We start from the raw sequence: 27,767 nt of genomic DNA, 5'->3' as shown, positions 1-27,767 counted from the left end.
GCGCGATTGCCTGGAAGCATGCGCAACCCCAGAAGCCTGCGAGTCACCCACTAACGCAAGCTTGGGATAGCTGCCAAACCCGCGGAGCCGGGCGCTCGACTGACTTGGCTGACGATTCAACACCCTCATGCCCTTACTCATTTACTCTTCCCTTCGCATGTTCATCTGCCCCCTGGCCCGCTCCCATCATCTTCTAGCGCTCCAGCACAATTACCCAGGGCCCTTCAGCGGTGAAGAAGCCAAGGCATCAGCGCCCAGTCACATCACTCGCCTTCGTCGCTTCGTGGCAAGAAGCCAGCAAAGCTGTTGAGCTCGTCGTGCCTCTCGCGAGGCAAGGATTCTAGGGGCGCTTAACTCGCTCGAAGCGGTCGGGTATTCCAATCTACGGTGACGTGTATTGACTTAGCAACTCGCTCTTTCAATCGTCTACTATTATTGGCCGAATTTGATTGTCTTCACGCTTCCTCTCTGGGGTCGTATCGCCTCACGGAGAGCCGTCGCTCAATCTTCATAAGCGCTGATCAGATAGGCGCCAGGTCAGTGCGCTCATTTGCCGAATTGTAACTTGCTCTGGAATGGCCTTGTCCCAACCGCGGATGCCACCCCTTGTTCACGGCCAGTCAACTTCGTCGTCGGTCAGATTTTCGGTAGAGAGCCCACGCCATTTATGACCTCCTTTACGGCGGCGTCTAACTGATTGGAAGCCAGCACCCTCGATAAGGACTGGGTCCCATACACGCGCTACAAATGTTGTCAGTAAGAACTCCGCGAACCTTCGTTCTGTATTGCATCTATTGCTCACAGGACACGCGGCTCTGCTGTAAATGTGATCAGCCTCGCCGATGTCGCCGCTCCCGTGGCAGTCGCCACACTGGAACAAAATCTGACTCGCATAGAAGTCCTCGTGGATGTATTGCCATTCAGAGACGCTTGGAAGGTTTTGAACTCTAGCTCATAGATGGACAGCCAGAACACGAACTGCGGTAGAATTTCATGGGCTCGGTTTGCCTGGCAAGCGGCAAGAGGTTCGAATTCGACCACAATCGGCTAATGCCGGACGGATCCAAAAGCAGGATGCTTCCGCGCTGAGGTTTGCGCGAGCGGGCTATTGCCTGAGGACTTCCTCTTCGCACAAGATCCGCTTTCCCGCAATCTGAGACCATTTTCTCCAAGTCGCGTCCGTCACATTGTGGCAAATTGTCGCGCTCCAGCGTTTGATTTGAGTTGTCGTAACCGAAACGTATGGTTCAGACTCGTTATGAGGACGAGGAATTCGTAGCATTGTAGAAAGATTCACGCAGTCGACATACGGTATGGAGTATCTCAGCACACACAAAAGGAGTTAGAACAGTAACGTATGCGCGGGGTGTAATAGGTGATAGTGTGGTCGGGTTTGAGCTTGATCCGGCGCTTCAAGTCTGCGGGCTTCATCGAATTGACCAACTGCTCGAACATACGGAGTGCATCATCAACGTCCGGCCTGTCTTCGGGAGAAAGGCGAGTCATCGCCTCGCTCAAGGGCCTCAAGAACTCAAGGTGAGTGTAATTCTGACGACGGTCGATCAGGCTCGTCGGATGCGTGAAGCAGTTGTACTCACGTCGACCAAATCTTTGAGTATCACGCGCCCGAACTGGTATATGTCCACCTTGAACGGGCTGTAGGGGACGTCCCAGGATAGTTCGGGGACCGTTTTGTCCTGACCGTACACGCCCGTCACAAGGGAGTCTTTGCTCGGGAGTTGTGAGCAAAGCCCGAAGTCAATGAGAAAGTACTTCATTGGTGCGACTTGCGACCGGTCGAAATACCGTAGACCAGCCATGGAGCCATCGGGCGGGCGGCTCGTTGAGGCGAAATGGAAGCCACCTGGAATGAGGCGCGTCGTATCCATCATGAGATTGAACGCACAGAAATCCCTATAGCTAGTCAGTCGCAGTATGTGGCCCTCGGTATTCCGCGTGCTGCTCACCTATGTGCAATCAAATGCTCGTGCAGGAATTGCATGCACTGCGAGAATAACTTTCAGCCTAAAGGCGCGACCTAATGAGCTGCCACGGACATACCTCTAAGAATTGGCTCACGGTTTCCACCACCTCTGACACCCGCGAGTAAGGCGGATTATTAAAAAGGCGTAACAAAGGCATTACAACGAGGGCCTGGTCGTCGGTCGTGGGCAGGAGCAAGATATCGAGGACGGGGACGACATGGTTGCGTTTGTCGAAACCATAGCCTCCAATCTGTTGAAGCACGGGAATCTCGTCGGAGTAGGTCCAGGTGCGACGTATAACACATCTGGTGCCATCCGACCTAACCGCGTCGACAACGGTGGGCCACTGAGAGCGTTAGTAGCCATTGATCTAGAACCTACTGCGACAATCACCTTATTCCAAATTTCGTCCTCAAAGTTCCGTGTCTGATACCATTTCTTGTCGTGTCCCAAGGAGCGAAGAGGGACATGATCAGGGTCGAAGCGAGAGCGCAGGGTGTATCCCCGACGCCCCAGAAAATGATAAAGTGCCTGCCACTCTTTCTCGCTGGGTACAAGTGAAAGTTTCCCCTCGGCTTCCATGTTGCAAAGGCAGTTGATGAGATGTGAGCGTGAAGCTTAGATATATCAACTGCCTGGCGTCGTAGACGACGGGAAGAGGCAAGGGTCACGCCACGTTCTCACGAGCACTCGGCCCGTCAGGCGATCAATGACACGTTCGAGCCGAGCCTTCCAAATCGAAATCGAACCGTTCACAAGCAGTGCTGGTCATCTTCATTCACACTGCCTCGCGTACGTTCATCATCAATTATGGAAGAGGATTTCATCTATAGCATCCCATTTCGAAGTCATGAATTCGAATCCAGGGTGACTTCTGCATGTATTCCTATCTCGACACCGAACACTGCTCTTTCGTAATCGCTCATCCTCAGTCATTCGCGGCGCCCAGCAGATAGCACACAAGCATGATGAGGCTCCTCGTGGAGATTATGGCGCCTAAATTTTATCAGAGGCCCGCGACTTATAAAAAGCCCCAGCCTATAGTCGGCGCAGCAGCACCTCTCACCTTTGCTTGATCCTGTTTTCGAGATGTCGGGCATATTCTCCAACTTGCTTCCAGCAACACCCAAGGATAAGCTCAAAAAAGCAGGTGTCATTCTGGATCGACTTCGCTCCCAGCTTGAGCAGGAGCCGGATGAGCGAGTGAAGATGGACTTTCAGGCCCAAGTGATCGAGTAAGTCTATCCTTCAGGTGGCAGATTTGGGATGTTTCTGAGCAAATCGAAGGCACGAGCGCATTCTGATAGCGCTGTCGCAAGAGAGTTCATGGCGGCACCCCTTGGACCATATGAGAAATGTTAATACCGCGGTTGCCGAGTTGGGAGAAACGAAGGACCAATTTCTGGTACGTGAATTACAGTAATTGCTAGAGTCCGTCTTTTCTTACATACTGGCAGACGGCCTCGGAGGAGGCGAGAAAGCGGGAGGAGGCGGCGCGGAAGGAGGAGGCGCGTGTAGCTCAATTGCAGGCCGCCGTCACCAAGATGTATGAAACCTACGACAAACATGTCTCTCTGAGGAGAAGGCCGCCTGTCCCAGTGGAGTGAGTCAGAGCTTGGCCACCGCATTCCTTGGTCTTACACACGCTTCTAGGTTGCAGCCGCAAGAACTGGCACCAAAGATGAAGTCAAGATCAGCTTCCACTCATACAACCGACATGTACGAGATTGGTCGCTAGAAGATATATGTGCGCGAAGTTGCTCAAATCTTCATAGGCCGTCCGCGGGGGCCTCGGCCGCATCAGTTGGTGGCTTTACCAAAGGGCATCGGCATACCGACACTGCTGCATTCGGAGAAAGTGGCGCAAGCAGGAGCGCTGTACATCACAGCGGTTCCGATGCGTATGGGCGCGCGCGTACTTCCGAGGAGCACAGTATGATGAGCAAGACCTCCTCGTACGGATCGTCGTACGCATTATTCTTCATCGTCTCTGTCAATTGCTCATGTGATCTCACAGGGATTCAAGGTGATTTTCATCAACCTGGCATGACATAACTGCCCACAAGTCGTCCAGGTCCTCACATCAACCCCGCCACGAGCGGACCTCGACCGAGTGAGCTCGATCTATATGATCAGGTTTGTTACCGGATATGAACTCATCGACAGGGTGTTCGGGGGACGTCCGCCTGAGACGAGCGACAATTCGCACTCCGGGCAGTACGTGATCCATGTGTCTCGTTTGACATATCCACTGAGGCTACACACAACAGTTCTGCGCGATCTATCGACTCTGCCGGCGATCGCCGCTACAAGGAAGCCGGGATTTACAGCATATCCTCAGCGTCAGTACTATGCTGCTCACGCGCCCTATTGCGCTGATGCGTATTTGCCTAGCGATATCACTAGGACACCAGCGTCGGGGCCCTACACCAACTACACGCACGCCAAGAAAGAATCGATGTGCATCCTCTCCACCGCTTTATCGGGTACCGATCTCATGGCTACATAGGTCTGCGTCGAGGTCAACTTCTGAGTTGAACACTTCTCAGTGGCAACGTGAGCGCACGCCTGCGTTCCTCAAGTAAGCGTTGTGACCATTGCCGCGCACCGTTGCGTACTCACGATGGGCGTAGCGCGCCAGGAGCACCTGTGCAGCATCACGGCGACCCTCGCGGCACGCACGGTGGTCGCAAGACTCGGTGAGTACATATAACATAGGACGCAGTTTAACGCTGAGCATGTCGTCAGCGGTAGGGAGACACTGGCGCCTCCTGCTCAGTACCCTTCCGGGCCCACCGGCAGCACGTATCCGGTAGGAAGCGTCGGCTATTCGTCTGGTACTAACTATCCTGCGTCGGGAGGCGGTTACTCTGCTCGAGGCGGCGCTCCCCCTGCGGCTGGCCCATCGGCTGGTGGAAGTGCCTACCTTGCTCCTTCTGGCGGTGCCTACCACGCACAGCCTGGCGGCTCTTATTACCCGCCCGGTGGTGCGTACCATCCTCCTGGACCTGGGCAGCCCCCTTCTTCTGGCCATCACCCTGCGCCTCCTCAAGCGCCCTACTCGGGGTGCGTGGTTTCGCAACTTTCTTCCTGACTCTCGCTAACTTCTATCTTAGGCCGATGCAGCCTCCTCGTCAGTCCTCGTCCCACGAGCACTCCAGCAAGCACGGGGGTGGCCGGCGTTGAACGGCCTGTTTTGCCGTACATCGCGCTGCACCCTTGGTGCAAGCCGTCTATCGTCCCGAGGTCATGTTCATCATGATCGCACGCCGCGTTCACTCGTCCTTTCGAGCTGCAGCTAACCTGCACCGAGTCTTTTGTTTCTTTTTCTCGGCCTTCTGTGTGATCTCCTCCTCTCTCTTCTCGTGACCCCTTTCTCCTTATATATTCTCTTTTCCTCTTTCCCCTTACTGTATTACATATCTGTCTGTCTTTCTCCACCTATGCCTACCCTTCCTAACTTATCCTATGCGCGGCTCTCTTCGCCGCATTTCTTCTTCACGACCCCGCACGACCTTTACGCACTAGCTACGCCTTTAACGACCTTACGAACCCCCAACACTGATCGCTTTCCTGTCGGACTCCCTGTTATATACTGTCGTCACACTGTTGGTCCTGGTAGTGGTTCGCCTGTTGTACAAAGTGCCCTTTACTTCTGTATAACTCGCTTGTATCTGCACGCACTACTGCCAATCGGATTGTCGCCATCCGCTCGACGGCTATCAAGCAACTTCAACCACCTTCGCTCTCTCCGATGACACGCCACTGAGGCACTTCTTTACTTGCTAGCTTCCGGGGCCCCGCCACAAAGTATCTCATTTCGCCGTCATTATCGACTCTCCACAGGGACTGTCATCGTAGTAAGGTCAGAGCCGTGGCGCCAATCGCAGCTGTCCATTCGCTCACCTCCCAGAAGATATCATTGACCGAGATCCAGCGCAAGCGCCCGCGCCGCCCCTCGTAGAGTATTGCCTCTGGCATAACCAGCGACGTCTTCAGGGACTCGGGCGATCCTCTCGGAGGCCGGAGATACTTGGCGCATAAGAACTCGGGCGTCCTAGTGTGCTCTATGTTGTATAGGGTGAGAATGACTGAGTTCTTGATTTGGAATGCGGTGGTGTGGAGGTAGGGGAGGCTGGCTACGTAGGTTCGGACGACGTCCTGGGGTGAGCATGGTGAGCAATTAGCAATGAAGCGGGAATGCTGACACGGAGGACTCGGTAGTTTGGGGCGGCAGTGGTTCTGTTTGAGTGAGAAAGAATGTACTTACAAGGCTGTCCTTACTCAGGCATAATCGTAACTCCTCCAGACGCGTGCAGGACTTGCATATCTGCTCGACCATTTGCTTGCTCACGTGCGTCGCCGCACCGAAATCCAGGATGCGCAGCGAGTGAGCGTGCTTCGCGGAGACGTGTGAGGCCAGCCTATCGATGCGCTCAGTATACTCGCGCAAACCATTGACGGCGCAAGGATAACTCACCCGTCCACCGAGTGATTGTCGCATGCAGCCACTATATATCGACCGTCGTCAGTTTGCCCTTAGGCAGTAGTATCGGAAGTGGAACTTTGGCCTTACGAAGTGGTTCATCGTGTTCTTTACTGCAACTCAGACGCAGGATCTCCATTCTCGAAGTTCCGCGAATTGCCTTGCGCACCCAGGTGGAAAAGCGGCGAGCAGCGTCAGCAGTTTCAAAACGAGGGTGGTCGACGGCGAATTTGCGTAGATTAGCGAGTCGAGGAAAGTGCGCAGGGGAGTTGAGTTGCTAGAACACGCTCGGAGCTCAGTTACGTGCTCTCCTGGGGCAAAGGAAGTAGGACACGAGCTCACAAGGTAGTATGCGAGGTGCACGTCTGCCAGATCAGGAAACGTGGCCAGGGCGTCGAAGATAGCCGCATCCGTCAAGGAGTAGGATAGGCCGAGGCTGAACGCGGTGACGTCTCGTAGACTTTTTGAGAGGCTGGTCAACACGCCTGGCGTAATGGAGCCACAGTCGCCCTGAATAACAGACGATGAGCAAGCAATCCGACCCAAAGATGCGACTGGAGATGCATAGATAAAGTTTGGCTCACCAACAAATGCAGCTCGCGCAGAGTTCCTGACAATTTGGACAACCACGCCGGGAGCGCATCTAGAACTGCGCGCGACGGCGCGTGTATGGTGAGTGCTTCGAGATGATGAAGCGCAGACGCTTCTTGGGTGACTTGAGCTTCGGGAGCGGGTTCAGCAGGCACAGACTCCGCCTTGGAATGGTCTGTCCCCACCACTCCCTCCTCTTCTTCCTCGCCCTCCTCCATCAGGATAGCCATTGCATACCTTTGTGGCATAGGCAGGGGCGCGGGATATGTGCTGCTCGTCGACGCCTCCGGTACCGCCAACTCCACTACTGAGTGGCTCAGACGATTTATCTCCAGGCGCTTAAGGTATTGCAGTTTTGGTAAGAGCGGTATAACGTTCCAAAAGACATCCTCGCGGGCGACGATCGGGATCAGAGCAACATGCTGTAAATTCCTGAAGGCGGCAAAACACTCTTCGAGCTGCTTGCGAATGCCATGTGCCTTCTTTGGAAGGAACCCTGTTATTTCTCGTGTGATTACAGAACAAGAGTTTGTAGAATCAAGGCTTGCTTACGTCCGATTTCGAGGGAATGCACAAGGTCAGCATAGCGAGGCGTCATGGCGCTGAGGATCTGCGCCGGTGGCTACCAAAGTGTCTCAGCATTACAGCTACGTTTCTGAGCTGGTCGAGTTTACAAGTATTCTCCCCCAAGGCGAGGGCCGCAGATCCATGACTCGCGGCGCATGAACAACGCGATTATAGAGCAGGCGTGAGGCCGCTTGATGGAAAGTAGAATTCACGAGAGCACAGCTGGCTAGCGCCAGAGGGTCTGTCTCCAAAAAGGACAGAGCGAGGAGAAGCAGATCGAAGCATTCCGTGAATGCCCTCGCAGACATCGTGGTCGAAAGTCAACCGTGATGGCGAACGCCAGTCACCGTCGTTCGGTCGTTGCCGCCAATTGTCCCACGCCTACAAGCTGATCGACGACGGGCGCTTAACGCGAGTTCACCTTGTTCAGTACTCCCACTGATGCGAACGACCTGAACATGTACTTCGACCTGAACGTTCCCGTACCCGCGCCAGCGTCCTCTGTTACGAAGAAAGGGAAGGGCAAGCAGGGCCCCATCACCTTCAGCGGGCCAGAAATCAACGCGATCGAGGCGCGCATCGAGCTGCTTGTGCACTGTCAGAACTTGTTCCCCTCACTACCGGATCTGTGCTGACTCGCAGTCGAAGTAGGATATACTGCACTTGCCTTTACTCAGACAGTGCACAAGAAGATAGACCCCAAGGTCAACGCCAATATCCTCGATGTCCTCATCCCCCAGTTACGGCCCCGGCCCGGGATCCTCTATCTGAAGAGGTTGAACATCATCTTGGACTCGGACAGTGAAAAGGGCTTTGGATTGGTGCGTAACAGTACCTCGAGCCGCGTCGTTTCCTCTAAGTTCATCGACCAGACCGGCAATAACCAATCCTTCCTCAACACCTACGACATCCTCGGCCTCGTCCCCACCACCCTATCCACCTTCAACCTCGCCTGCCTGACACATAGCCAACCCTCGCCCCTCACCGCGCACATCATCACCGTCCCCTCTACACTCCCCCGCGTGCCATTCTACATGAAGCACACGCCTGTGCGCACGGCACTCAAGAATGGTGCCGTGTTCGAGCTTACCTACGTAGGTGCTCTTGGCGGACGGAACGACGAGATGATGGTAGACGCGGGTGCTGCAGAGGACGGGCAGAACGCAAAGAAGAATTGGTGGTCTGCGGCGCGCGAGCTTGCGCGAGTGACGAAGGGGAAGGGGATTCTGGTCTCAAGCGGCGCGTGTAGCGACCCGGATATCCGTGCGCCACGAGACGTAGCGAATCTGTGGGTATTCTCTTTGTATCCGCCGCAAGCCTTGGACTGAGCGAAGCGACATTCGGCTAGGTTCAATATCGTCGGTCTCCCTCAAAACATCGCCCACGATACATCCACCTTGATACCCAAATCCTTGCTCATACGAGCACGTAAGTCGTCAATACTGTTTCAAAGAGCACCGAAGATTCTGAGACAGCCTTCAGAAACACGGAAAACCTACCGCGCCGTATTGTCCGAACCGAAGGTGGTCATTCCGAACCAGTCGGCACCACCAACCTCAGGTGCAAATGCTCAAGAGCCTGCATCAGCGGTGCAGCAAGACACGCCACCAGAAGCAACCCCAGCAGCGCCAGCAGGCGCAGCAACTCCCTCAACACCGGCCTCCCACGGGAAGCGCCCTCGCGAGGACGGCGAAGACGGCGCCGCGCCTCAGCCCGGCTCCGTCGACGAGAAACGGAAGAAGAAGCGGAGGAAGCAGAAGCCGCAGACGCCTCAGTAGTTGACGCGCTCGCGTTTATATGTCTAGTGTACAGCCGATATCTTCGCGCTCACATTCTCCCGTGCTGTGTGCTTGTCTAGTGCAGATCGCTGCGTTCTCGTGCGCGACGATTCATGCCCAATCCTACCTCTGCACCGTCCCAATCCAAATCTCGACGGGCCCCTCGCCGCGTCCCGTAATATCTTCCGCAGGGCGTGCGTAGCCGCATCGCTCGGCGACCTGCAACACAACGAATTGTCAGTATTTCACGGACTTTGCTCCGGGACTATGCGCGCAATTGAGGGAGCGAAGATGACGGAAGAACAAGACCTCTGACAAGCCACACACGCACCTTGACGAAATGCACCCCCGCCTGCTTGTTGGCCATCTCCCACAGCACCCGTTCGTCCGGGTGCCGCTGCTTGTAGCCCAGCAAGAACATGGGCGGTGGTATCGACGCGGGGCTGAGGGCTATCAAGCTTTTCATGGTGCTGACAAGCTCGGGGAAGGAGTCGGTGTTGTAAGTGACGTCGGCCATCCTGAACGTGAAGATTAGCATGAATTTGTGCAAAACAGTCATTCCGGAAGGATCAGGGCTGAGAGAGAACCAGAAGGGGTGAAGGGAGGTCGCGAGCAGAAACACCCAACGTACATAACGAGATCGAGCGCGCCGCCGCGAGCTATAGCGTCTGGTAATTTGGGCTTGTCCCAATCGAGCTCGAGAGCTTGAAGGCCCGCTGATGGTGACCTCGGTTGTTCGTCATCGGGTGTAGCTTCCGACTCGATGGGTATTGTTGGATGTGCCTCATATAGGTGGATGTTCTGTCGCAGGTTGTGGTCCAGCAAGTCAAGTGCGGATTCTGCCTATTGTTTAGCGGAAGTTGAGATAGATCTGAGCGAGCCCTTACCAAGGTCTGTGACGAAAATCTCGTCGTCGTCCTCTTCGCGCTCTGTGGTATCGACGCCTTCGCTGCCTTCGGCGGCGAGCGTTTCTTGCAATCTTTTACTGCGAAAGGCTTGTCTTAAGGCAGCCAATGTGAAGGACAGGATCCCTGTGCCGGCGCCTAAAACGTGTACCTCGTCAGGTATGTTTGTCAGACACAAAAGTTATATGCTCACCAAGCTCAACGATTCGCCTCTTTCCCGGACTGAGCAATATGTGACGCATTTGCGTCTCGAGCTCAGAGTCTGGATGTAACTCAACCAATGCGCAGATCCACGAGCTCAGCCCAATGCCGCTATCCCAGACTTTCTGTGCCCACATCTGGTCAGCCATCCACCTTCAGTCATTTGAGTCACCCTCGCACCCACCGTGGCCAGATTATACCCCGTCCTCTCGGTGATCATCAACAATACATCTTCTGCCTCCCTCCTATCCACCCTCCCCAAGCTATAGACCCTGCTCACCAGCACCTGCTTCTCCGTCGGCACCCCATCGAACACCACCGGCTCGCTCATTACGGGCAGCGGCCACGCACCGAGCGAGGGGCTGCAGAGCTCGATAACGACCTTCGGCGCGGAGGGCGGCCGCGCCTTGGACTGACCCGCGGGCTCGCACCACAGCGCTAGCCGCCAACGATCGCCGTGCTTGGCCTCGCGAGGGACGGGGACGGGGAGCTCTTTGTATCGAGACGATGTTTCCGCGCGGTAGGTGGTGAGCTTTGCGGGCCATGTAGCAGGCTGAGCGAGAGGGTTGCCAAAGTTGCCGCATTTGATCCAGGAGTAGTAGATATCACGTCCAGCAGGTTCGTTGAGATTTTCATAGCGCAGGTCATTAGAGATTTCGGGACATATGTTCACGATGCCAGGTGTGGGTCCAGCTTTTCCAGCGCCTCTTGATTTACCAGATTTATCAGCGTTCTTCGACTTGGATACCTTGTCGGAAGCCCTTGCTTTGTGCTGGGATTTTCCGTTGGATGTTGATGGCCCGGTCGACGTAGAGGGAAGTGAGCAGGAGGCGGGTGGAGGCCTCAAGAGGGTCACGTAGAAGAACATCGCTGCAAGTACGCAGGTGTACTCGTGCCGACAGATAGAACAAGTGAGTTCGGGGATTTTGGGCTGCAGGAGAGACCTGAGATGGGCCGCAGGAGAGACCTGTATTCAACTCGAGATAAAGATGTGACCGGTGGTTTGAAGTTCAACTTTGAAACGTGACCTCGATCGATCAGTCCATCATTTGGACCTACTCGGCCAAATGGATGCAAGCAAACATACCGTGGCGTGTACTTTCCTCCGGACTTACCCCCTGCAGCGCGCACAGTGTAGTCAGCTCTCAGGCTTCTGATACCCTTAAGTTCCACCCATCCTCTTGCTAGCTCAAGGCTGACCCAAGGCCTTCTGCCAAGCTCACCGGCGCCCGACCCTTCCCACCTTCACTCGGCGAGTTCGACGTTCCACAACCACGGGTCGATCATGCCCATGTTTCCTCACTTCGCGTGCCTGAAAGAGGTATAAAATACGTGCCCCGGGCAGAGTATGAGGTACGTGCCCTGGGTGAAGCATGATATACGTGCCTTGGGCAAGGTATAATATAGTCGTCTATCTATCTACAAACGTCGCAGAAGAATCGTAGCTTTAACGGCTATAAATACAATATTAATCGTCCGCAGCGTTCGTCCAAAAGGTCCGCAGCGAACATCCGATACGTGACGAGGGACGCGAGGAGACCCGATAGTACGCAGGTGCCCACGGTAGATACATAGGCGCCCACGGTAGCTACGCAAGTGTGCCCAGCACGTACGCAGGGACATCCGATAGCTAGGAAGTACGCCGAGCGCACGGAAAGCACGCCGCGATCGTCCAATAGGTCCGCAGCCACTGCTCATTATATATGCTGGTATCCGCGCAGATGCAAAATACAAGTCGACGAAGGAAGATGGTCGTGTGTGTTTCTGGGTGTGGGTGTAGGAGAACGGGGGATAAATGCCAGGTGGGGAGAACGGGGGATGACAGCTAGGTGCGGAAGAACGGGGAATAGATGTACACTTGTGGGATCGGGGACACGAGACTTCCAAATTGTGTGGGTGGAGGAGTGGGAGTCGCAGGTTGACGGGAGGGGTGGATGGTTGGGGAGCAAGAAGAGCTTCCTCGCGCATGACTTGGCGATCGTCAATGACAAGGCGAAAGCCCAGAAGACGACGTACGCCAACAGCACCTAACGACAAGAGCGCACAAGCACCCTTGGCATCAGGCCGCAAACGACGGACGCCGTCGCCTTCACCTGACGGGCTTGCCTTATCCTGCCGAGCTTAGCAGCTCGCCAACAGCGCCACCGCGCCCACCGCCAGCGCCGCGACCACACCCGCCGGCTTCGCAACCACACCGTCGTTCTTGTCCGACTGCCCGCCGAGCGACGTCGCCGAGACCTGCGCCGCCACGGAGCCAATCGTCGCACTGGGCACGGACGTGTCGTCGTTCCCATTGTATGCGAGCGCCGTGTCGGAAAGCTTGGCAAAGCCGACCGAGGCGGGGTTGTAGCGGAAGACCGAGTACACGTTTTTCTGAGGGGAGAGTTAGCGATGTTGAACGAAGGGCATGAAGGATGAAGCACGTACCAGGAAGCTGTCACCGACGATCCACGAGGGGGCAGAGCTGCCGGTATCGAGGTCGAAGAATGCACCAAGGCACTCCGTGCGGCTGATCTGACCAGCGATGAAGTCGTCGGGGCTGATAGACCAGTCCTGACCACCGAACGTGAGCGCAGTGTTGACCTCCGTGTCACAAGCTATCGAAAAACAATAAGAAACCTGCATATATGCGCCTCAAATGAATACTCACGGAACGTGTAGTAGCCCTCATAGTCGCCAGACCCAGCGCTGGCGCCATCAATGTTCTCGTAGATCTTCGCGACGTACTCGGAGGGACCGCCAATGAGGGTCGTGCCGGTGTCGATGGCAGCGTAAGACTCAGAGCCGGAAGGCAGCGAGACATCGTTGTTCTGCGACTTCAGGCCGGTCATCTCGACGAGCCAGTACGTCTGTGTGCTGCCGACAACGTCCGTGTACTCGATATCTCCAGTGTACAGACTCGAGTTCGTAAAACCCATGGTGAAGGAACCGCCGTACTCAAGGGACTGCACTTGCGAGTCGTTTGAGAAGCGCGTCAGGTGGAAGGCCATGACAGGGTCATCCCATGCGCCGCCAGAAACGAGTGCTTCCCAGAATGGCGTCGCCTTTGATGATGCTATGGATTGGAACGCAAGACCGAGCAGACCAGAGACAGGCGCAGTGAGCAGCCCGCTCGACACCTGGTCGCACACACCGAAGACTTGGTCAGAGACGGAGAAGCCCGCCATCTGCACCGTATCTGAACCAAGGGAGCCGGCGGCTTGACCGCTGCCATAGGTGATGTCGAAGGACGTCGACTTGTTGTTGAACGATGACGATGAGGACGTATCAAACGTCGCAACGTTGTCGCATCCCGTTATGCAGTTGGAGTCGGCTACCCACAGATCGCTGCGCTTATTGTGAGACAGTGGTAAGAATAGCTGTGCGTGGCGACGTACGCAGATCCGGTGTCAAGAATAACATCGAAGGAGACGGGGGGCGTGCCAATGGCGAGGGAGCCATAGTAGCTGGAGTCTGCGTTCTGGTTGACGATTCTGTCGATGGTGGTTAGATGGCTGGAGCGACGCCCTGCGAGGCCACGCACAAATTCGTCCCCGTACTCCGTTTCCTGGAATCACGACCAGCATACTTCATGGAGAGGTGTTCTCGCTGTGCGCGGGCCCACTGGCCCATCTCTTCGAAGGACCTGGCCTTCATGTTGCGCCGCTTTAGCGGCATGTGCGCGCCAACCGCCTGCGCGTCTGACTTTGGAATGACGAAAGCATGGACGGAGAGCAGGAAGAGGAGCGAGACGGGCAGCGGGGAGAGCATAACAGCAGGGCGTAATTAAGGTGTGGGGTAGTCTGTGAGAGGGAAGGACAGTGTAGAGTGTGATGTGCGACTTTATAAGCCTCGCCCAGCGATGCGAACGAGATGTGTAATGATGTGGCTGCGGACAAGGAGCGCTCCCTCCAAGGCCCGCCCTCCTCCTCGGCGGCTTGTCACGTGGTCGCTTGGCCCGCGCACCGGATCAGCGCGCAGATCATTTCGTCATCGCAATCACCGAAGCCTCCGTTCGGCTCGCTCACACCCACCTCACACCCTCTGCAAGTCGTCGAGCGCGGCAACGAGCAGCGCAGAATAAACAACAAAAACCGTTCCTTGCATCACGAGGCCGAACTACCGGACCAGCAGACTCGAGCGCAGGCAGCGCAGCCGGCGCATCGCTACAGCTGCGGCTGCGGAGTCCGATGTCTGTCTATAGCCACTGCTCGACGCACTGCATCCTTCGCATCGCCCGCGTCAACGCATTCCGGCGCGCCCGAGGCACCCAAACATCAGTCTGAGGCACCGAGGCGCCCGGCCGCTCGTCTTCTCTGCCTTGGCAGGACACAAACGTGTTTACTGATGTCGAGTAGATGCAAGCGAGGACGGCGCCTTGGCTGGTATATTATCCGCGAGGACGTTTATCAACCATGAACATAGCCCGCTGTCTGAGATGAAGTCAGACAACGTAGGAAAACGCAGTCACAGAAAACGCACCTGACTACTTTGCAGTGCGCGCCTAATTGCCTCGCAGAGTCCGAGTCTACACCTTCGGTGCGGATATCTTCCGTCCTACCCACGTCACGTAGGGCACGCCTAGTAGGCCCGGTCCATCCGTACCATCGCCTGCATGCCAGACTTCCCATCGCGCGCCATCTTCCCCCCATTCGGGACGAGGGCTGGAACCGCTATCCTTCGAATCAGCCCAGTCATTCCTCGTACCGGCCCTGCCATCCTTCGAGTCGCCCGCATCCTCTGATTCATCGATGTTCGAACCCAGCCACGCCTCGAGGAACCCACGCAGCACGTCCTCCGCTCTCAGCTCGCTGACCACGACCACGGTCGACTTGTCCGGCTTTGCGAAGTGATTAATCGTGGAGACGAGCGGGCCGACGAGTGATGGGTGGTAAATGCAGTCGACGGCGAGGATGAGGTCCGGTGCGTCGTCGCTTCCGTCTTGGGCGTCTGCCGTCCCGTCCCGTGAATCGTTGTGCGCGTTGCGCGTGTCCTGAGTCCCGTGTCGTGCGTGATCATGCCCATGCCGCGCGTGGTGAGCATCATCTCGCAAGCCGTCCTCCTTCGAATCCCTATCGCAATTATACGGAAACGCCTTCCTCCTCCTTGGCAGCGGCGTCGCATGCAGCTGCTCCCAATCCAGCGCTTCCACTGCGACGTTGCCCAAGTCGTGGTCGGCAGAGTTGAGGTGGACATTCTTCGATATGAGGTGCGTGAGGCCAGCGATATCGGTCGCTGTGTAGTGCTTGACGAGAGGCGCTAGAAGGACTGGGAGGAGGCCGGTGCCGGCGCTGGTGGGTAACGTTTAGTAGACGTGAAAGACATGCGATGAATAGTTAGGTGACTTTCATCTACCGATGTGCCACAAAAGGATGAAACTCAGCTCACCCAAGCTCCAGAACACATAAATTAGACAAAGAGTCCCTCTCGAAGAAGGAGTCTGAATTTCGATGGTGATACTGCCGCAGGACTATCCGGGCGAAGTCTATGCTGTCCCTTCTGGTCAGCACAATGTGCGAGGGAAAAAAGGCGTGAACACATAGTGTTCAACAAAACACTGGATACCAGATGCAGATGCTTACCTCGCCCTCCACAACACGCTCCCCGTATCCCCCTTCGTTGTGTGCAGCCTCGTCTTATCCTGGTACAGCTCGACCTGCACAGATTGCGGGCCCGACGGCTTGGCTGCTTTGCGAGTATGTACGTGTCTAGTCGACCTATGCCTCCCGCCGGAGTGCGTTTTCGAGTTCGGCGGGCGCTCCAGGGGTGCCTTATGACTGGGAGGTTCCTCTGCAGCTGGAGTGCTAGGACCTGATGAATATGGCGAGCCCACGGTGCTAGTCAAAGCCCTCGGAGGATCCTCGTCAAGCTCTATCACCACCTCAATCGTATCATGGTGCGAGTCCAAGAAGCCCAGTCCTCTATGCGCTTCTTCAGGGATCGGATGCGCTTGCAAAGCCGTATAGAGGAGGAAAATCTAGCCAAGGGGAAGGTGCACGTTTGGATTTGGTAGGCTTTACACAAGGTTACGAAACCTGCTTGCCAGGTTGGTTTTGTACCTCTTCATCGGCATCGGTAATTCTTTCGGAGTCGTCTGTGAGCTGAATGGGGCCAAGTTGGATCATGGTGGTGGAAGGACAGATGTGCAGCGGCGTGACAGTAACAATATCTGGAGTGACAAGGCGCGCCGAGTGCACGTGATGAATGTCCCACGGTTCAACTTGGGGTGATGGCATCTTCAATTGGCAGTGAGCTATCTAAAAGAGGCTGCTGGCCATACTTCTCGCTCAGAAAATTATCAGAGGAATATCGCCATGTCATTGAGCGTAAGTACGTAGCGATTCGTATACTACCATTAGTGTCATTTCTAGCAAGGGAAGGAAAACAATGCGTACTGTATGCGAACCAGATATTCTATATGTATGAGATGGTGATACAAGACAACAGATTGATATGAGTATGCAAAGGATACAAAAGAAACGGACGTCGTCCGTGCATTTTAGGGGGCGGTGTACGAGGGAGGCCCTGCGTCGAGCGTCAGCGTAACGCACAAACCCTCAAGGCGAAACCGACGAACCAGGCGAGCGGCCCGCGCCCTGCAGCGCATCGATCAGTGACTGGCGCTCGTCGTCCGAGAGGTTGTCCGCGAGGCGCATCATGCTGTCGAGCGACGCCTTCCGGTCCTCGCGCGTGAGCTGCACGAGCCGGCGCATGAGGTGGTCGGCCTGCAGCTTGACGAGCGTGCCGCTGATGTCGAGCGCCTCGAGCTTCTCGGCGGCGGTGCGGTGTGGCGTGGTGGCGTCGATGCCGGCGAGGGTGTCGAGGAGGCCGGAGCGGTACTCGAAGGAGGAGCCCGGGCTGGCTTCGGCGAGTTGGGCGAGGGCGGCAGAGCGAGCGACGCGGGCGCGGGTTGCCCAGTAGAAGTGGCGGCGGGCATTCTTCCATTGTGTGGGCTTTGCGCAACCCTTTGCCTCCATGCGACCGGTGCGACTGGGTGAAACTTAGTACGCTAACAGAGAGGATGCGGAGAAACGACATACTCATGAAGATCGGCGTACAAGAGAGCGAGCTGCTTGTAGGTCGGTGCAAGATCAGACTCGCGCGCCTCGAGCTGCGAAGCGGCAGCGGCTTGCTCCTCGGGGCTCTTCGACGGGTCCTTGCTGTCCTTCTTCAATGCCGCGTATGTCGGGTCGAGACGCTCCATCAGGGAGAGGATCTTGTCACGGCGCATCTTGATTTCGATGATACCCTCGGGCTCGAGGATACCAGCGCGCGCGTCGACGTCCGCGTACATCTCCATCTGCTCCGAGTTGATCGACGGGTCCAGCACGACCCAAGCGCCACCGCGCAACTCGCCGTTCGGCACGATGTACACGAACACGGGCTGCTTGTACGCGGAGAGGCCGTCGACAATCTTGGAGCCCTGCTTGAGGATCTCGTCGTACATGTCCTGCTGGCCACCGGAGAAGCCACGCCAGTTGGCGAAGATGATGAGCGGGAGACCCTCGCGGTTGAAATCGAAGATGGCCTGCGCGGTCTTGTAGGCGGAGTTGGGGTACCAAACCTGGCCGGCCTCCATGATGCGCTGCTCGAAGGATGACGGGTTAGCGGGGTCGGCGGGGACGATGCGCTCCATCGTGCGCGTCTCAACGGCGATGACACCCATGGGGATACCGCCAAGGCGAGCGCGGCCGACGACGACAGTCTGCGCCCAGCCACTGAGGGTCTCTTGGAAGGAGCCGCGGTCGAAGATGCCTGGAAGCCACTCCTCGGTGCTCTCGTCGCGCTTGCCCTCGATGAACCAGCGCGGGTCGTAGGGGCCCTTCGGCGGCGTGTACGAGATGTCGCGGTCCCATGTGTCGCCGTTGACACGAATCGGGAGAGGCGCCAGCTTGAACTCGGGGATGTAAGACAACCACTGCATGATGTGCTGCGCGGCCTGCAGGTCGCTGCTCGCCGTCAAGTGCGACACGCCGTTCTTGAACATGATCTGCGTGCCGCCGAGCTGCAAGTTCGACGTGTAGACCTCACGGCCAAGGACCTTGTTGAGTGCCTGGGCACCGGTGAGGATGATAGGCTGGCCCTCGACCTGAACGGCACGCTCGCCAAGGCGGACAAGGTAAGCACCGATACCGACTGAGCGACCAGTGACGAGGGTGATGGTGAAGATATCATCGTAAGCGCGCGAAGTCTCGCCTGCAATGAGACCGGAGCCGCGCAGAGACTCTACACCGATACCGTCTTGCAGACCGATGATGTCCGTGATCTTGTGACGGCGCTGATCACCGGCCTGCACCTCGATGGTACGAACAGCCCCAGGGCTCTTCTCCTGCACCTTCAAGAAGTTCTCGCGCGTGAGGTAGAGGTAGTCGATACCCTTCTCCGGGTGCGCGTCGTCGTTCCAGGCAACCGAGAACAGAGGGAAGATCTCCTCGGCAAGACCGATACGCGCGCCAGAGTTTGCAGATAGGTAGATGCGCGGGAGGCCTTGGTCGCGGGCGTACTGGCTGACCTGGTAGAAGAACTGGTCCTCGACGGGGCCGAAGGAGCCAATCTTGTACGTGATGTCGTTGGCGATGACGACCACCCTCCGTCCGCTCGGATACTCTGGCGTCCTCAACGTGTACACCCAGCCGACCATGCCGAAGGTGTTGTTTCCCGGCGCGCGGTCGACCTCGGCAATCTGGTCATGCTCATCAAGCACGAGCTCGCGCGACTCGAGTACATTCTTGGGGATAGTAAGCGAAGGGTCGACCTTGCGGGCCTCGAGCCAGACGTTGTTCAAGGCTTTGGCGAAGAGCTGCGGGAAGTCGTACACGTATGTGGTGCCGATGAGGTGAGCCTGGTAACGCTTCGGCTGCAAGGACTCCTTCGTCGGGTACGCTTGGTGCACAGGCTGCAAGTGAAGCGGGCCCTTCTCGCCGATGGACTTCAAGATGGTCGTGCCCTTGTCCGTCGTGATCTCCTGGTAGCCGTGGAAGTTGACGACGAAGCCGGCGACGTTCTCAATGACACAGCGGATGGGGGTGATGTTGCCCTCATCGTCCTCGAGCGCGATGCGGATCTCGGAACCTGTGACATGCAGGCGCCACAGACGCTTGCCGTGACGCTCGATGAAGCCAGCGACGGCCTCCAACACGTCGTCGTACGTGACCGCGAGGTTGTAGACGAAGTTAATGAAGATATGGTTGCAGTCAGCGGCGCGGTGCTGAGCGCTGACAACCTCGAGCGCGTCGAGAATGCTCGTGACAAGGCGATCCGTCTCTGAGATGAGATACTCTGCGGTGCTCATGCTGCCGCGCAGGCGGCCAGGGCGGACGAGCGCACGCACGAAGAAGCGCTGGTCGAGCTGGTTCTCGCGGGCGACGGCGTGGTAGATGTGGATCTGCTTTGCCTCGACGAACCACGGCTTGAGGTTGTAGTTGGACAGCCGCCTGAGCTCTAGCTGGAAGGCGAGAGCGGGCTCAATGTTGCGGATAGCCTGCTCCTCCTTCCACACGCCATCGATGTCGCGCATGGTGAAGTACACAGGGTACTGGCCCTTACGGCAGATGAGCACGGAGACGCGACGCACGCCACGGTAGTCCAGCTCGTCCTTGTTGGCGTTCACGAATTCGGCGATTTGCGTAGCCCACTCATCCTCCGGCATATCGTCTTCCCGCTCAAAGATGCGCAGGGCCAAGTTCAAGACGTTGGGGGGCTGCACCTTGCCGTAGCGCTCGCGGTACTCCTCGGTGTCGAAGACGGGCAGCAGCGAGGCGACATGCTTGAACCCGCGCTTCAGTGTGGGGAGGTTGGGGAACGATGCGATGGCACCGGTGCGGACGGGCTGCGACTGATGACGGTTCACGAGGTACGACAAGTCGCTAACGGATGCGGTACGACGGCTTTCGGTGAGTCTCGGCGTCGAGGGCGGGGAGTGCGACTGCCCGATGTTGAAGCGCCACGTAAGGACATTGGGGTTGTCGCCATCGTCGAGGTTGTCGCCCTCCTCGTAGTCGATGGACAACAACGTGTACGCGCGGTAGGCGCGACGCACGTAGACCTCGAGAGCAGCTATATGCAGATTAGTGTCGGATATCATCGAAAGGGATACTCCACTAACCCAACGTCACCATCGGGTCCTTGTGATTGAAGAACGCCGGCAACACATCGTAAACGGTATACCTCGAATCGCTAAGCTCCTTCAACACCTCGGCCGATGGCGTTCTGCGATGATGGGCTTAGTGGCCGTGCGCGTGAAGTAAATGCAGAAGCGAACCTTGATGCCGTCTCCTGCTCGCCGTAGAACTGATTGGTGACTGCATGCTTGAGGATGCTCTCCATCTGACTATGACGCTCCTCGTACGAAGGCATCTGGCCCATGATGAGGACCTCGCGCGCCTTCAACGACACAGCGGTTGACGACCTATCAAGAGATCAGTTGCTGGTCCAGAACCTCAACGACAGCTACTCACTTCGCCTCCAAAGCAGCCAGATTCTGGCACGCCTCGTACAAGTGGTTGTCCGCGGTCGAGATGTTCAGCCCGCTCGTCTTGACGTAGTCGAGCAGCGCCAGCACAAGTTTGCCCTTGCTCTGCGCCTTGATGTGGCTGAGCGCGAGCGACGCAACCTGGTCAAGGTCGTCCTTGTACTTCTCGCGCAAGGCAAGAATGCGCGCCTCGATGCTGCCACCGAACAGCTTCTCGGTGTCGACGTAGCGGCTGAGCAGGCCCGCAATCGTCTCCAGCTCGTGCCCCTTCAGGCCACCTGCGAAGCGGTCGAGGACGTCGTAGATGCCCGCGAGCGACGCGCGGAACATCGCACGGTCTTGCGGGAGCACGCTGTCCTGCGCGTAGTGCTCGACGAGCTTCTTGAGGCGCGCAGAGGGGAATTCGTGCCCATCGTTCTTCGCCTTCGCCGCCTCAAGCGTCGCACGGATGCTGTCCTCGAGCTTTGCCGGGATACGGCCTGAGAGAGAAGACAAGATCGCGCTCATCTCCGAGAAGGGGAGGTCAGGATCGTGCAGGACATCGATGAGGTCCTTGAGCGTCGACGCCATGATGGCCTGGTTGTCGAAGCCATCAAGGATGTCGTTCAGGATGCCGATGCAGCGGAGGAAGCGCTGGTAGGGCTTGTTGCCGATGACGCCCGGAGGGCCAGTGGCGGGGAGCAGGCCCTCGAAGGGTTTGGCGTGCTTGACGCGGGCGGGGTCGTCCAGGGTGAGTATACCGAGAATGTCGCCGGGCTCAAGGCTGACACCGGGCTGCTTGATGAGCTGGACGACACCGTCTTCTGACGCGACGAGAGGCATGTACATCTTCATGACCTGTCGAGGTTGTGAGTAAAGGCAAACTTGCAGACGAAAGAGCAGAAACGTACCTCAATCTCCGCGTACGGTTGGCCCGCACCGATATGGTCGCCACTGTCGACGAAGTACCGGATGAGCTTACCCGGACTCGGGCTGCGAAGCTGCGTCGGGTCGTTCTCCTGCTCGATCAAGCACGTCTTCGCGTCGACCATCAGACGCAGCGCGCCAACCTCCTCGCGCCAGTACACCGAGTGACTGCGAGCGTCAAGCGCTACTAGCAAGCCGCCATCCGCCAGCGGGCGCGCACCAACCATCGTCCGGCCACCATTGAGGTAGAGCGTCCATGCATTTCGGGAAGAGCGCGTGACGGTGAACGAGTATCGCACGTTCTCGTAGATGAAGTCGATGCTGAACACCGTCTTGAGCGTGTCCTTCGCGGGGACCTGGCCCTTCTCTAGCACGCGCTTGTACTCCGTCCAGCACGCCTCGGACGCGAGATGCGCCTTGGTGACAGCGCCGCAGATGACAGCGAGCGTCGGGTCGGGGCGCTCGGCGGTCAGCTTGCTGCTGATGAGCGAGTCGAGCCAACCGGTCGTGATCGTGTTGTTCTTGAACGCGTCGAGCTCGAGAAGCTTGACCTGATACTCGACGGTGGTGCGGAAGTCACCGCGGATGCTGATCTCCTTGAGCGCGACGATCATGTTCTTCCGACTCTCCTCGCGGTCCTCGCCGTACGCGAAGATGTGCCCGAACTGCGAGTCCGCGAACTCGTGCAGACCGCCCGCGGTGCTGACGGAGAAGTAGCCCCAGACGTTCGTGCTCGAGCGGAAGTTGAGTTCCTGCAGGGACCCAGACGAGGGCTTGAAGCCTGCGTCAGGGTTCTCGGCGGTGATGCGGACGGCGACGACGTGGCCCTTGGGACGCGGCTTGCGCTGCGTGGCGGTCGAGTCAGGGTTGATCATGTCGAAGTCTATCTCGGAGGCCGCGGTTGGTGCGACGCCATAGAGCTGGCGAATGTCGCGAATGCGGTGAAGGGGGATTCCCATGGCCACCTGGAGCTGCGCTGCAGGGAGGTTCACGCCTGACACCATCTCGGTTGTCGGGTGCTCGACCTGCAGACGCGGGTTCAACTCGAGGAAGTAGAAGTAGTCTTCCGATGGGCTGTAGAGGTCTGCGGGAGCGGTGAGCCAAAGAAGCGCTGTAAAGGGTTGTCCACTCACACTCGACCGTCCCAGCGCTGACATATCCAACGAGCTTCGCGAGACGCACCGCAGCGCGCTCCATTTGCTCGAAGGTTTCCTCCTTCGCAATCGTGACAGGCGCCTCCTCAATGATCTTCTGGTGACGCCGCTGCACGGAGCAATCACGCCCAAATAGCGAAATCGCGTTACCGTATTGGTCTGCCAGCAGCTGCACCTCGAGGTGGCGCGCCTGCCCCGCGAGCTTCATGATGAAGATGGGTGACCCTAAGGGGAACGGAGGTTGGAAAGCTGCAACAGTGCACGGCGCGGACAAAGCTCGCACCAGGGATCTCGCCGGCGACGGCGTGGAACGCATTCTTGAACGCGTCCGGGTGCTCGACCTTGCGAATACCCTTGCCGCCGCCGCCCTCGCTAGCCTTAATCATGACGGGGTAGCCGATCTGCTCCGCCCTCTGCAGGCCCTCCTCGACGTTCGTCACGCACGCGTCCTTGTACGCTTTGTCGGGGACAGTGACGAAGCCGCCGGCGGACATCTCCGTGTCGGCTATGCCGCTGCCGGACCATGGCATGGTGGGGACCTGCGCGTGCTGAGCGACGATGGTACTGGAAATCTTGTCGCCCAAGCTACGCATGGCAGAGCCCGGAGGACCTATGAAGACGATCTTGTTCTTGCTGGCCGCGAGGCTTTCCGGGAGGCGAGGGTTTTCCGACGCGTGGCCCCAGCCTGCCCAGACGGCGTGGACGCCAGCACGCTCAGCAATGTCAACGATGAGATCGACGTTCGCATAGTTATTGTTGTTGGTGCCTCCGGGGACCTCGATGTAGTTGTCGGCCATGCGAATGTACTCTGCGTTGATCTTCAGGTCCTCTGGTGTAGCCATGACCGTGAACTCGATCTCGCGCTCGCGGCCGAAGGTCTCGTAGCACCATTGGCGCACAGATCGAATCTCCTTGACCGCGGCAATACCTGGGGGAGTGTGAGATGTGGAAGGAAAATCATCCGAAGACGATGCAGACCATTGTTCGCGATGAGGACCTGCAGGAGCTCATTAGCGCGCTACGATCGCGGGAGGGACGCGCTTACGCACCTTCGTTATGACCGTATGGCCGCCATGAGACTTGACAAAGTCCGCGACGCTGCCTGCGCCGGCCTTGTCAATGGAGTTGCCTCCTGAAAACGCGTCCTGTCAGCTACAGAACACGCGACACGAGGGCCGGGGGACGCGCCTATGAACTGCTGAACCCTGGAGTGATCGTACGCCGACATTGTGTGCCTTCAGCCGCTTCTAGTGAGAGCGGTCCCGGGGACGTCGAGCGCGACGTCGAAGATGAAGGGATAAGGAGAATAGCGATTGGGATTCCTGGGGTTGAATATAAGCTGCACGCATTCCCCTCCCCCAAAGAATGGTATCCCCATCCGTACCCTGCCGCGTCGATCGGGTCCGCTTTGATCCCTTTACGACAGCTAACTCGCCCCAAGAGAGTGAGCAATTTATTCAGACGTCTCTACGACTACAACGTTCCCCGATCCGATGCTGGCCCCGCGCTCCCCACCGGATATCGTCAGCCAAGGGCGGGCTTCCGAATTGATGTCCTCCGGCAAATGCCGAAAGTTCAACTTTACTCTCCCACGGTACTCTCGGGTGCTTCCCCCACCACGCCTTTTGAGCGTGTATCGATAGAGCTCGTGCATCTGCCCGCAAGGCCTCGGGACTGACAAAAGAGTCTGGAGGACGAATTGACGGCGTCAGAGAGGGTTATGCGAGACTGTAAAGACGCGCAGGCTTGCATAACTTTCAATGCGTGATGTCCCAATGGCAGGTTCAACCTGAACACCCTGATATTTCCTGAGTTTCGTCTAATTCATGCGACCGAATGAGCCCCTAGTTCATCATCTGCAAATGTTTTTCAATGAGTTCAGTAGTTGTCTCTGGTCCTTTGGACAGTAGTAGAGGGCTGTAACGAGGAGAAGTCGAGTTGCATGCTTCACGCAAGACACTACATCTGTCTGAAGATCAGCGCCTTTTCTTCATAAGGCTATCTCTTCTCAGCTTGACTTGTTGTTTGAAAGGGGGATGAACAGACGGAGGGGATGGCCATCCAGAATTTTCCGAGTACGCACTTGAAGTTGCCCCGAAGACAGAGTGCTGAGGGACGACGCTAAGTCTAAGATGGCAGAAAATCTCTCGATGGGCCCATGGTCTTGACCGTCTCCTTTAGAGCCACAGTCACCATTCATTGACTTATCGCAAAGCTTGCTATTTGCCTCAGTCCATCGGAAACAGCTCTAAAGTCAAGGCCTTCTAAGGCGCCTTGCGGACGTCTTCCGTACATAGGTCTTGCTCCCCGATTCCGCCACACACGCCGAGGTATCATATCCCCCACGCCTCCGATACCGCCGCCCCCACGCCCCGAAGACGGATGCCCACGTCCTCGACGCATCGGGCTCCCACCACCGTGCCTAGCTTTGATCGGGGAAACTCACTCAATAGAGCGCGCCCCATTCGTCATGTTCGTCCGCAGATACCTCCGGATGGTAGCTGCGCGGCGAGGACGAGGAAGTGCGGTTCTGGTAAATGGGGGACAGGGAAGCTCTTCAATCATGAAGAAGTCATGGAAGTAAGACATGGGGGAAATATGGCGGGCTTCGCAATGTCCAGCAAAATGAAGCGAAGATGACTAACACGAAGGGAAAAGGGCGGGTATGAACAGGAAGTAGGTACAAAGGAGGAACACGTACCTTGGTTCCACATCGGGATGGCGTCGCCGAATATCTGGACATGAAGCCAGCGAATAGATTTCCAGATAGGTCGCCGTATGTCCAGTCCTACACATTCGTCCTCGGGAAAGTCGAACATTGCCTAGACCAGGGTTGGCGAAGCTCGTCGCTCATGCGGAGTGTACCGCGCCGGACGCCAGAAAGCTCTCAGATGAACGAGAGATTACGATAGAAGAGTCCAGTCCATGCGCTTGAAGCCCGTGATTGAGGCACAAGCCCTATTCTGCCGACGGAGTCCGAGTTGCCTGTACAGGTAGAAGCCTTGTGTCGATGAGTGAGCAGCTCGAGTCGGCAAGCGAGGAGGAAGAGTCAGACCACTAGCGAAGCCGCCGAGAGCGATACAAGTCACCGAGTACAGGTCCAGATGACCGTATCTCTGGCCACAACCATGCGGTGGGCCGAGCGAAGCAGATGCGTCTCGGGAGCTAGCAAAAAAACACGGAACAAAGCAGTCGGCAGCTAGTAGTTCGAGCACGTCAGAGGCCTCTCTCGCCGACGAGTTGGAAATGGCTGTAAATTGTGGCACCCGGGCAGCCCGTACCTGGCATAATGGACGGTGTCTGACTGGAGGAGGGCCGTTTGAAGGGCCGAGTAGCCCGAATAGGGCCCCGCTACACATAGAAGACGTACCTCCGCATGAGCCGCAGCGCGCAGGCTGTTCGCCACAGCTTGTTGGCCATCGAGGTGCGTCTGTCGCCCATTCAGCCTCAGACATGCCACCCATCGCACGCCGTCGCTTTATCTGCGCGGGTACGCCCCCACGCAGTCGACGCCCTGGCGCAGCCTCCGCGTGGGGCCTCACGAGCCTGCTGCGTCGCGCGCCCCGCGCATGGGCTCTGGCCGGGGCTAGCACAGTGCGCGTGCAGCTCTCCGGGACGCGCCGCGCCACAATACACTCGAGCGCTTCTCGCATCTGATTGCGCGCCCTCGGTGCCCCCCTCCGCGCGCGGCTCGCAGGCCCACGGGCTGGCCGTGGGGGCGACGGTGCTGGGTGAGGTGAGGGACGGGACGGGATCTGTTTCGGGCTCGCAGGCCTCGCGCACCATGTGCTCGCAGCACGACACCGCGCCACGTGCCGCCGCCTGCCGTGTTTATAGTGACTCCGCCCGCGGCCCTTGTCTGCCTCCCCCACCCCGCGCTCGACCAACGAGGCACGTCGTCGTCGCGCTCGCCCCCCTCCCCGCCGCCGCTGACCGCATCCCCCAGACTCACGACCCCCGACACGCACGCGCCGCACACGCATACCCCAGCACCATGGCCGACAAGCTCGACGCGCCCACCTCCTCCTCGACCGACACGGGCTCCGGCCCCAACGCCGGCGCGGTCGGCGGCGCAGGCCCGAAGGCCATCATCAAGAACGTGGACATGAGCGAGGAGATGCAGCAGGAGAGCGTGGACATCGCGTCCGCCGCGCTCGAGAAGTACAACATCGAGAAGGACATCGCCGCGCAGATCAAGAAGGAGTTCGACCGCAGACACGGCCCAACCTGGCACGTCGTCGTCGGCAAGAACTTTGGCAGCTACGTGACACATGGTGCGTGCCATCCGTCGCGTTCGACGCGCGTCGCGATCGCGTCTGACCGTTGCCACCAGAAACAAAGCACTTCATCTACTTCTACGTCGGCTCACTGGCTATCCTCATCTGGAAGTCATAGAAATGCATTGTTGTTCGCCGTGTTGCTGTCTGTTCTCGCCCGCCCGCTGTGCCCGTGGACGTTCCTCATAGTCGTACTCATGCCGCCACGTTTTTCGTCCTTGACGCGTGCTCTTCTAATCTTTTTTGTATGGACCATCGCGTCCCATGTATCCAATAAACCCGCCAGGCTTCCAGGGAACACCTCCAGATGTCGATCCGATCCGTCTTTTTGGCACGTAGCTTTTTTGTTTTCGAACACAAGCATAGATTGAATGTCTTCCACATCCCAGAGCATAGTATGAGTATTGTGCTACAAAGCGCGATAGTAAGGTGCTGTATACAGCCAGTAGTAAGTGTGAGTCTACCTA

The 27,767-nt window shown here is 57.4% G+C and overlaps 11 protein-coding genes across 11 annotated transcripts; 3 read left to right on the top strand and 8 right to left on the bottom strand.

Moving 5' to 3' along the window:
- Positions 1-1,259: 1,259 nt before the first annotated feature.
- On the bottom strand, positions 1,260-2,652 carry SCHCODRAFT_02618609 (uncharacterized protein). The gene is made up of 5 exons (XM_003032654.2): positions 2,379-2,652; positions 2,062-2,331; positions 1,968-2,005; positions 1,599-1,914; positions 1,260-1,548 (listed from the first exon to the last, which is right to left on the bottom strand). Exons 1-5 carry the CDS (start codon positions 2,565-2,567, stop codon positions 1,324-1,326), a joined length of 1,038 nt encoding a protein of 345 aa, XP_003032700.2. The 5' UTR covers positions 2,568-2,652; the 3' UTR covers positions 1,260-1,323.
- Positions 2,653-3,074: 422 nt separating this feature from the next.
- Positions 3,075-5,482, top strand: SCHCODRAFT_02727382 (uncharacterized protein; the record flags this gene model as incomplete). Its single annotated transcript, XM_003033242.3, has 12 exons — positions 3,075-3,220; positions 3,273-3,390; positions 3,443-3,588; positions 3,639-3,704; positions 3,761-3,990; positions 4,052-4,202; positions 4,256-4,327; positions 4,380-4,445; positions 4,495-4,566; positions 4,619-4,684; positions 4,734-5,051; positions 5,102-5,482. The coding sequence occupies 12 exons, from the start codon at positions 3,075-3,077 to the stop codon at positions 5,169-5,171; spliced, it is 1,521 nt and encodes a 506-aa protein (XP_003033288.1). The 3' UTR covers positions 5,172-5,482.
- On the bottom strand, positions 5,483-7,949 carry SCHCODRAFT_02223785 (uncharacterized protein). Its single transcript, XM_050342111.1, has 9 exons — positions 7,737-7,949; positions 7,615-7,684; positions 7,056-7,558; positions 6,814-6,981; positions 6,562-6,748; positions 6,466-6,496; positions 6,256-6,409; positions 5,892-6,146; positions 5,483-5,834 (listed from the first exon to the last, which is right to left on the bottom strand). The coding sequence occupies exons 1-9, from the start codon at positions 7,935-7,937 to the stop codon at positions 5,718-5,720; spliced, it is 1,686 nt and encodes a 561-aa protein (XP_050201084.1). The 5' UTR covers positions 7,938-7,949; the 3' UTR covers positions 5,483-5,717.
- A 112-nt stretch (positions 7,950-8,061) lies between these two features.
- On the top strand, positions 8,062-9,749 carry SCHCODRAFT_02535733 (PHP domain-like protein). The gene is made up of 5 exons (XM_003033241.2): positions 8,062-8,226; positions 8,278-8,450; positions 8,502-8,917; positions 8,978-9,057; positions 9,112-9,749. The coding sequence occupies exons 1-5, from the start codon at positions 8,088-8,090 to the stop codon at positions 9,405-9,407; spliced, it is 1,104 nt and encodes a 367-aa protein (XP_003033287.1). The 5' UTR covers positions 8,062-8,087; the 3' UTR covers positions 9,408-9,749.
- Positions 9,372-11,508, bottom strand: SCHCODRAFT_02618603 (uncharacterized protein). The gene is made up of 6 exons (XM_050344888.1): positions 10,698-11,508; positions 10,506-10,638; positions 10,295-10,450; positions 10,039-10,246; positions 9,739-9,925; positions 9,372-9,626 (listed from the first exon to the last, which is right to left on the bottom strand). The coding sequence occupies exons 1-6, from the start codon at positions 11,379-11,381 to the stop codon at positions 9,531-9,533; spliced, it is 1,464 nt and encodes a 487-aa protein (XP_050201083.1). The 5' UTR covers positions 11,382-11,508; the 3' UTR covers positions 9,372-9,530.
- A 378-nt stretch (positions 11,509-11,886) lies between these two features.
- On the bottom strand, positions 11,887-12,751 carry SCHCODRAFT_02223741 (uncharacterized protein). Its single transcript, XM_050342110.1, has 2 exons — positions 12,620-12,751; positions 11,887-12,483 (listed from the first exon to the last, which is right to left on the bottom strand). Exon 2 carries the CDS (start codon positions 12,479-12,481, stop codon positions 11,933-11,935), a length of 549 nt encoding a protein of 182 aa, XP_050201082.1. The 5' UTR covers positions 12,482-12,483; positions 12,620-12,751; the 3' UTR covers positions 11,887-11,932.
- On the bottom strand, positions 12,635-14,263 carry SCHCODRAFT_054219 (acid protease; the record flags this gene model as incomplete). Its single annotated transcript, XM_003032651.1, has 5 exons — positions 12,635-12,886; positions 12,941-13,110; positions 13,164-13,840; positions 13,891-13,986; positions 14,037-14,263. The coding sequence occupies 5 exons, from the start codon at positions 14,261-14,263 to the stop codon at positions 12,635-12,637; spliced, it is 1,422 nt and encodes a 473-aa protein (XP_003032697.1).
- Positions 14,264-15,020: 757 nt separating this feature from the next.
- SCHCODRAFT_02496605 (uncharacterized protein) lies at positions 15,021-16,617 on the bottom strand (the record flags this gene model as incomplete). The annotated part of the gene is made up of 7 exons (XM_003032650.1): positions 15,021-15,133; positions 15,254-15,426; positions 15,580-15,783; positions 15,881-15,982; positions 16,075-16,177; positions 16,271-16,469; positions 16,552-16,617. 7 exons carry the CDS (start codon positions 16,615-16,617, stop codon positions 15,021-15,023), a joined length of 960 nt encoding a protein of 319 aa, XP_003032696.1.
- An 85-nt stretch (positions 16,618-16,702) lies between these two features.
- Positions 16,703-24,445, bottom strand: SCHCODRAFT_02618594 (uncharacterized protein). The gene is made up of 13 exons (XM_050344887.1): positions 24,408-24,445; positions 24,212-24,345; positions 24,073-24,155; positions 24,002-24,020; positions 23,307-23,951; positions 23,003-23,248; positions 21,854-22,953; positions 20,950-21,800; positions 20,754-20,900; positions 20,598-20,701; positions 17,533-20,548; positions 17,070-17,482; positions 16,703-17,017 (listed from the first exon to the last, which is right to left on the bottom strand). The coding sequence occupies exons 2-13, from the start codon at positions 24,249-24,251 to the stop codon at positions 16,992-16,994; spliced, it is 6,690 nt and encodes a 2,229-aa protein (XP_050201081.1). The 5' UTR covers positions 24,252-24,345; positions 24,408-24,445; the 3' UTR covers positions 16,703-16,991.
- A 1,322-nt stretch (positions 24,446-25,767) lies between these two features.
- On the bottom strand, positions 25,768-27,256 carry SCHCODRAFT_02223590 (uncharacterized protein). The gene has a single exon (XM_050342109.1). It carries the CDS (start codon positions 27,004-27,006, stop codon positions 25,927-25,929), a length of 1,080 nt encoding a protein of 359 aa, XP_050201080.1. The 5' UTR covers positions 27,007-27,256; the 3' UTR covers positions 25,768-25,926.
- SCHCODRAFT_02618593 (uncharacterized protein) lies at positions 26,689-27,720 on the top strand. The gene is made up of 3 exons (XM_003033240.2): positions 26,689-26,914; positions 26,970-27,297; positions 27,357-27,720. Exons 2-3 carry the CDS (start codon positions 27,018-27,020, stop codon positions 27,416-27,418), a joined length of 342 nt encoding a protein of 113 aa, XP_003033286.2. The 5' UTR covers positions 26,689-26,914; positions 26,970-27,017; the 3' UTR covers positions 27,419-27,720.
- Positions 27,721-27,767: the final 47 nt, after the last annotated feature.

Source organism: Schizophyllum commune (assembly GCF_000143185.2).
Source record: "Schizophyllum commune H4-8 unplaced genomic scaffold SCHCOscaffold_4, whole genome shotgun sequence".
Classification (NCBI taxonomy): domain Eukaryota; kingdom Fungi; phylum Basidiomycota; class Agaricomycetes; order Agaricales; family Schizophyllaceae; genus Schizophyllum; species Schizophyllum commune.
The sequence above is the reverse complement of the archived record's forward strand: the minus strand, read 5'-3'. Positions and strand labels throughout refer to the sequence as shown.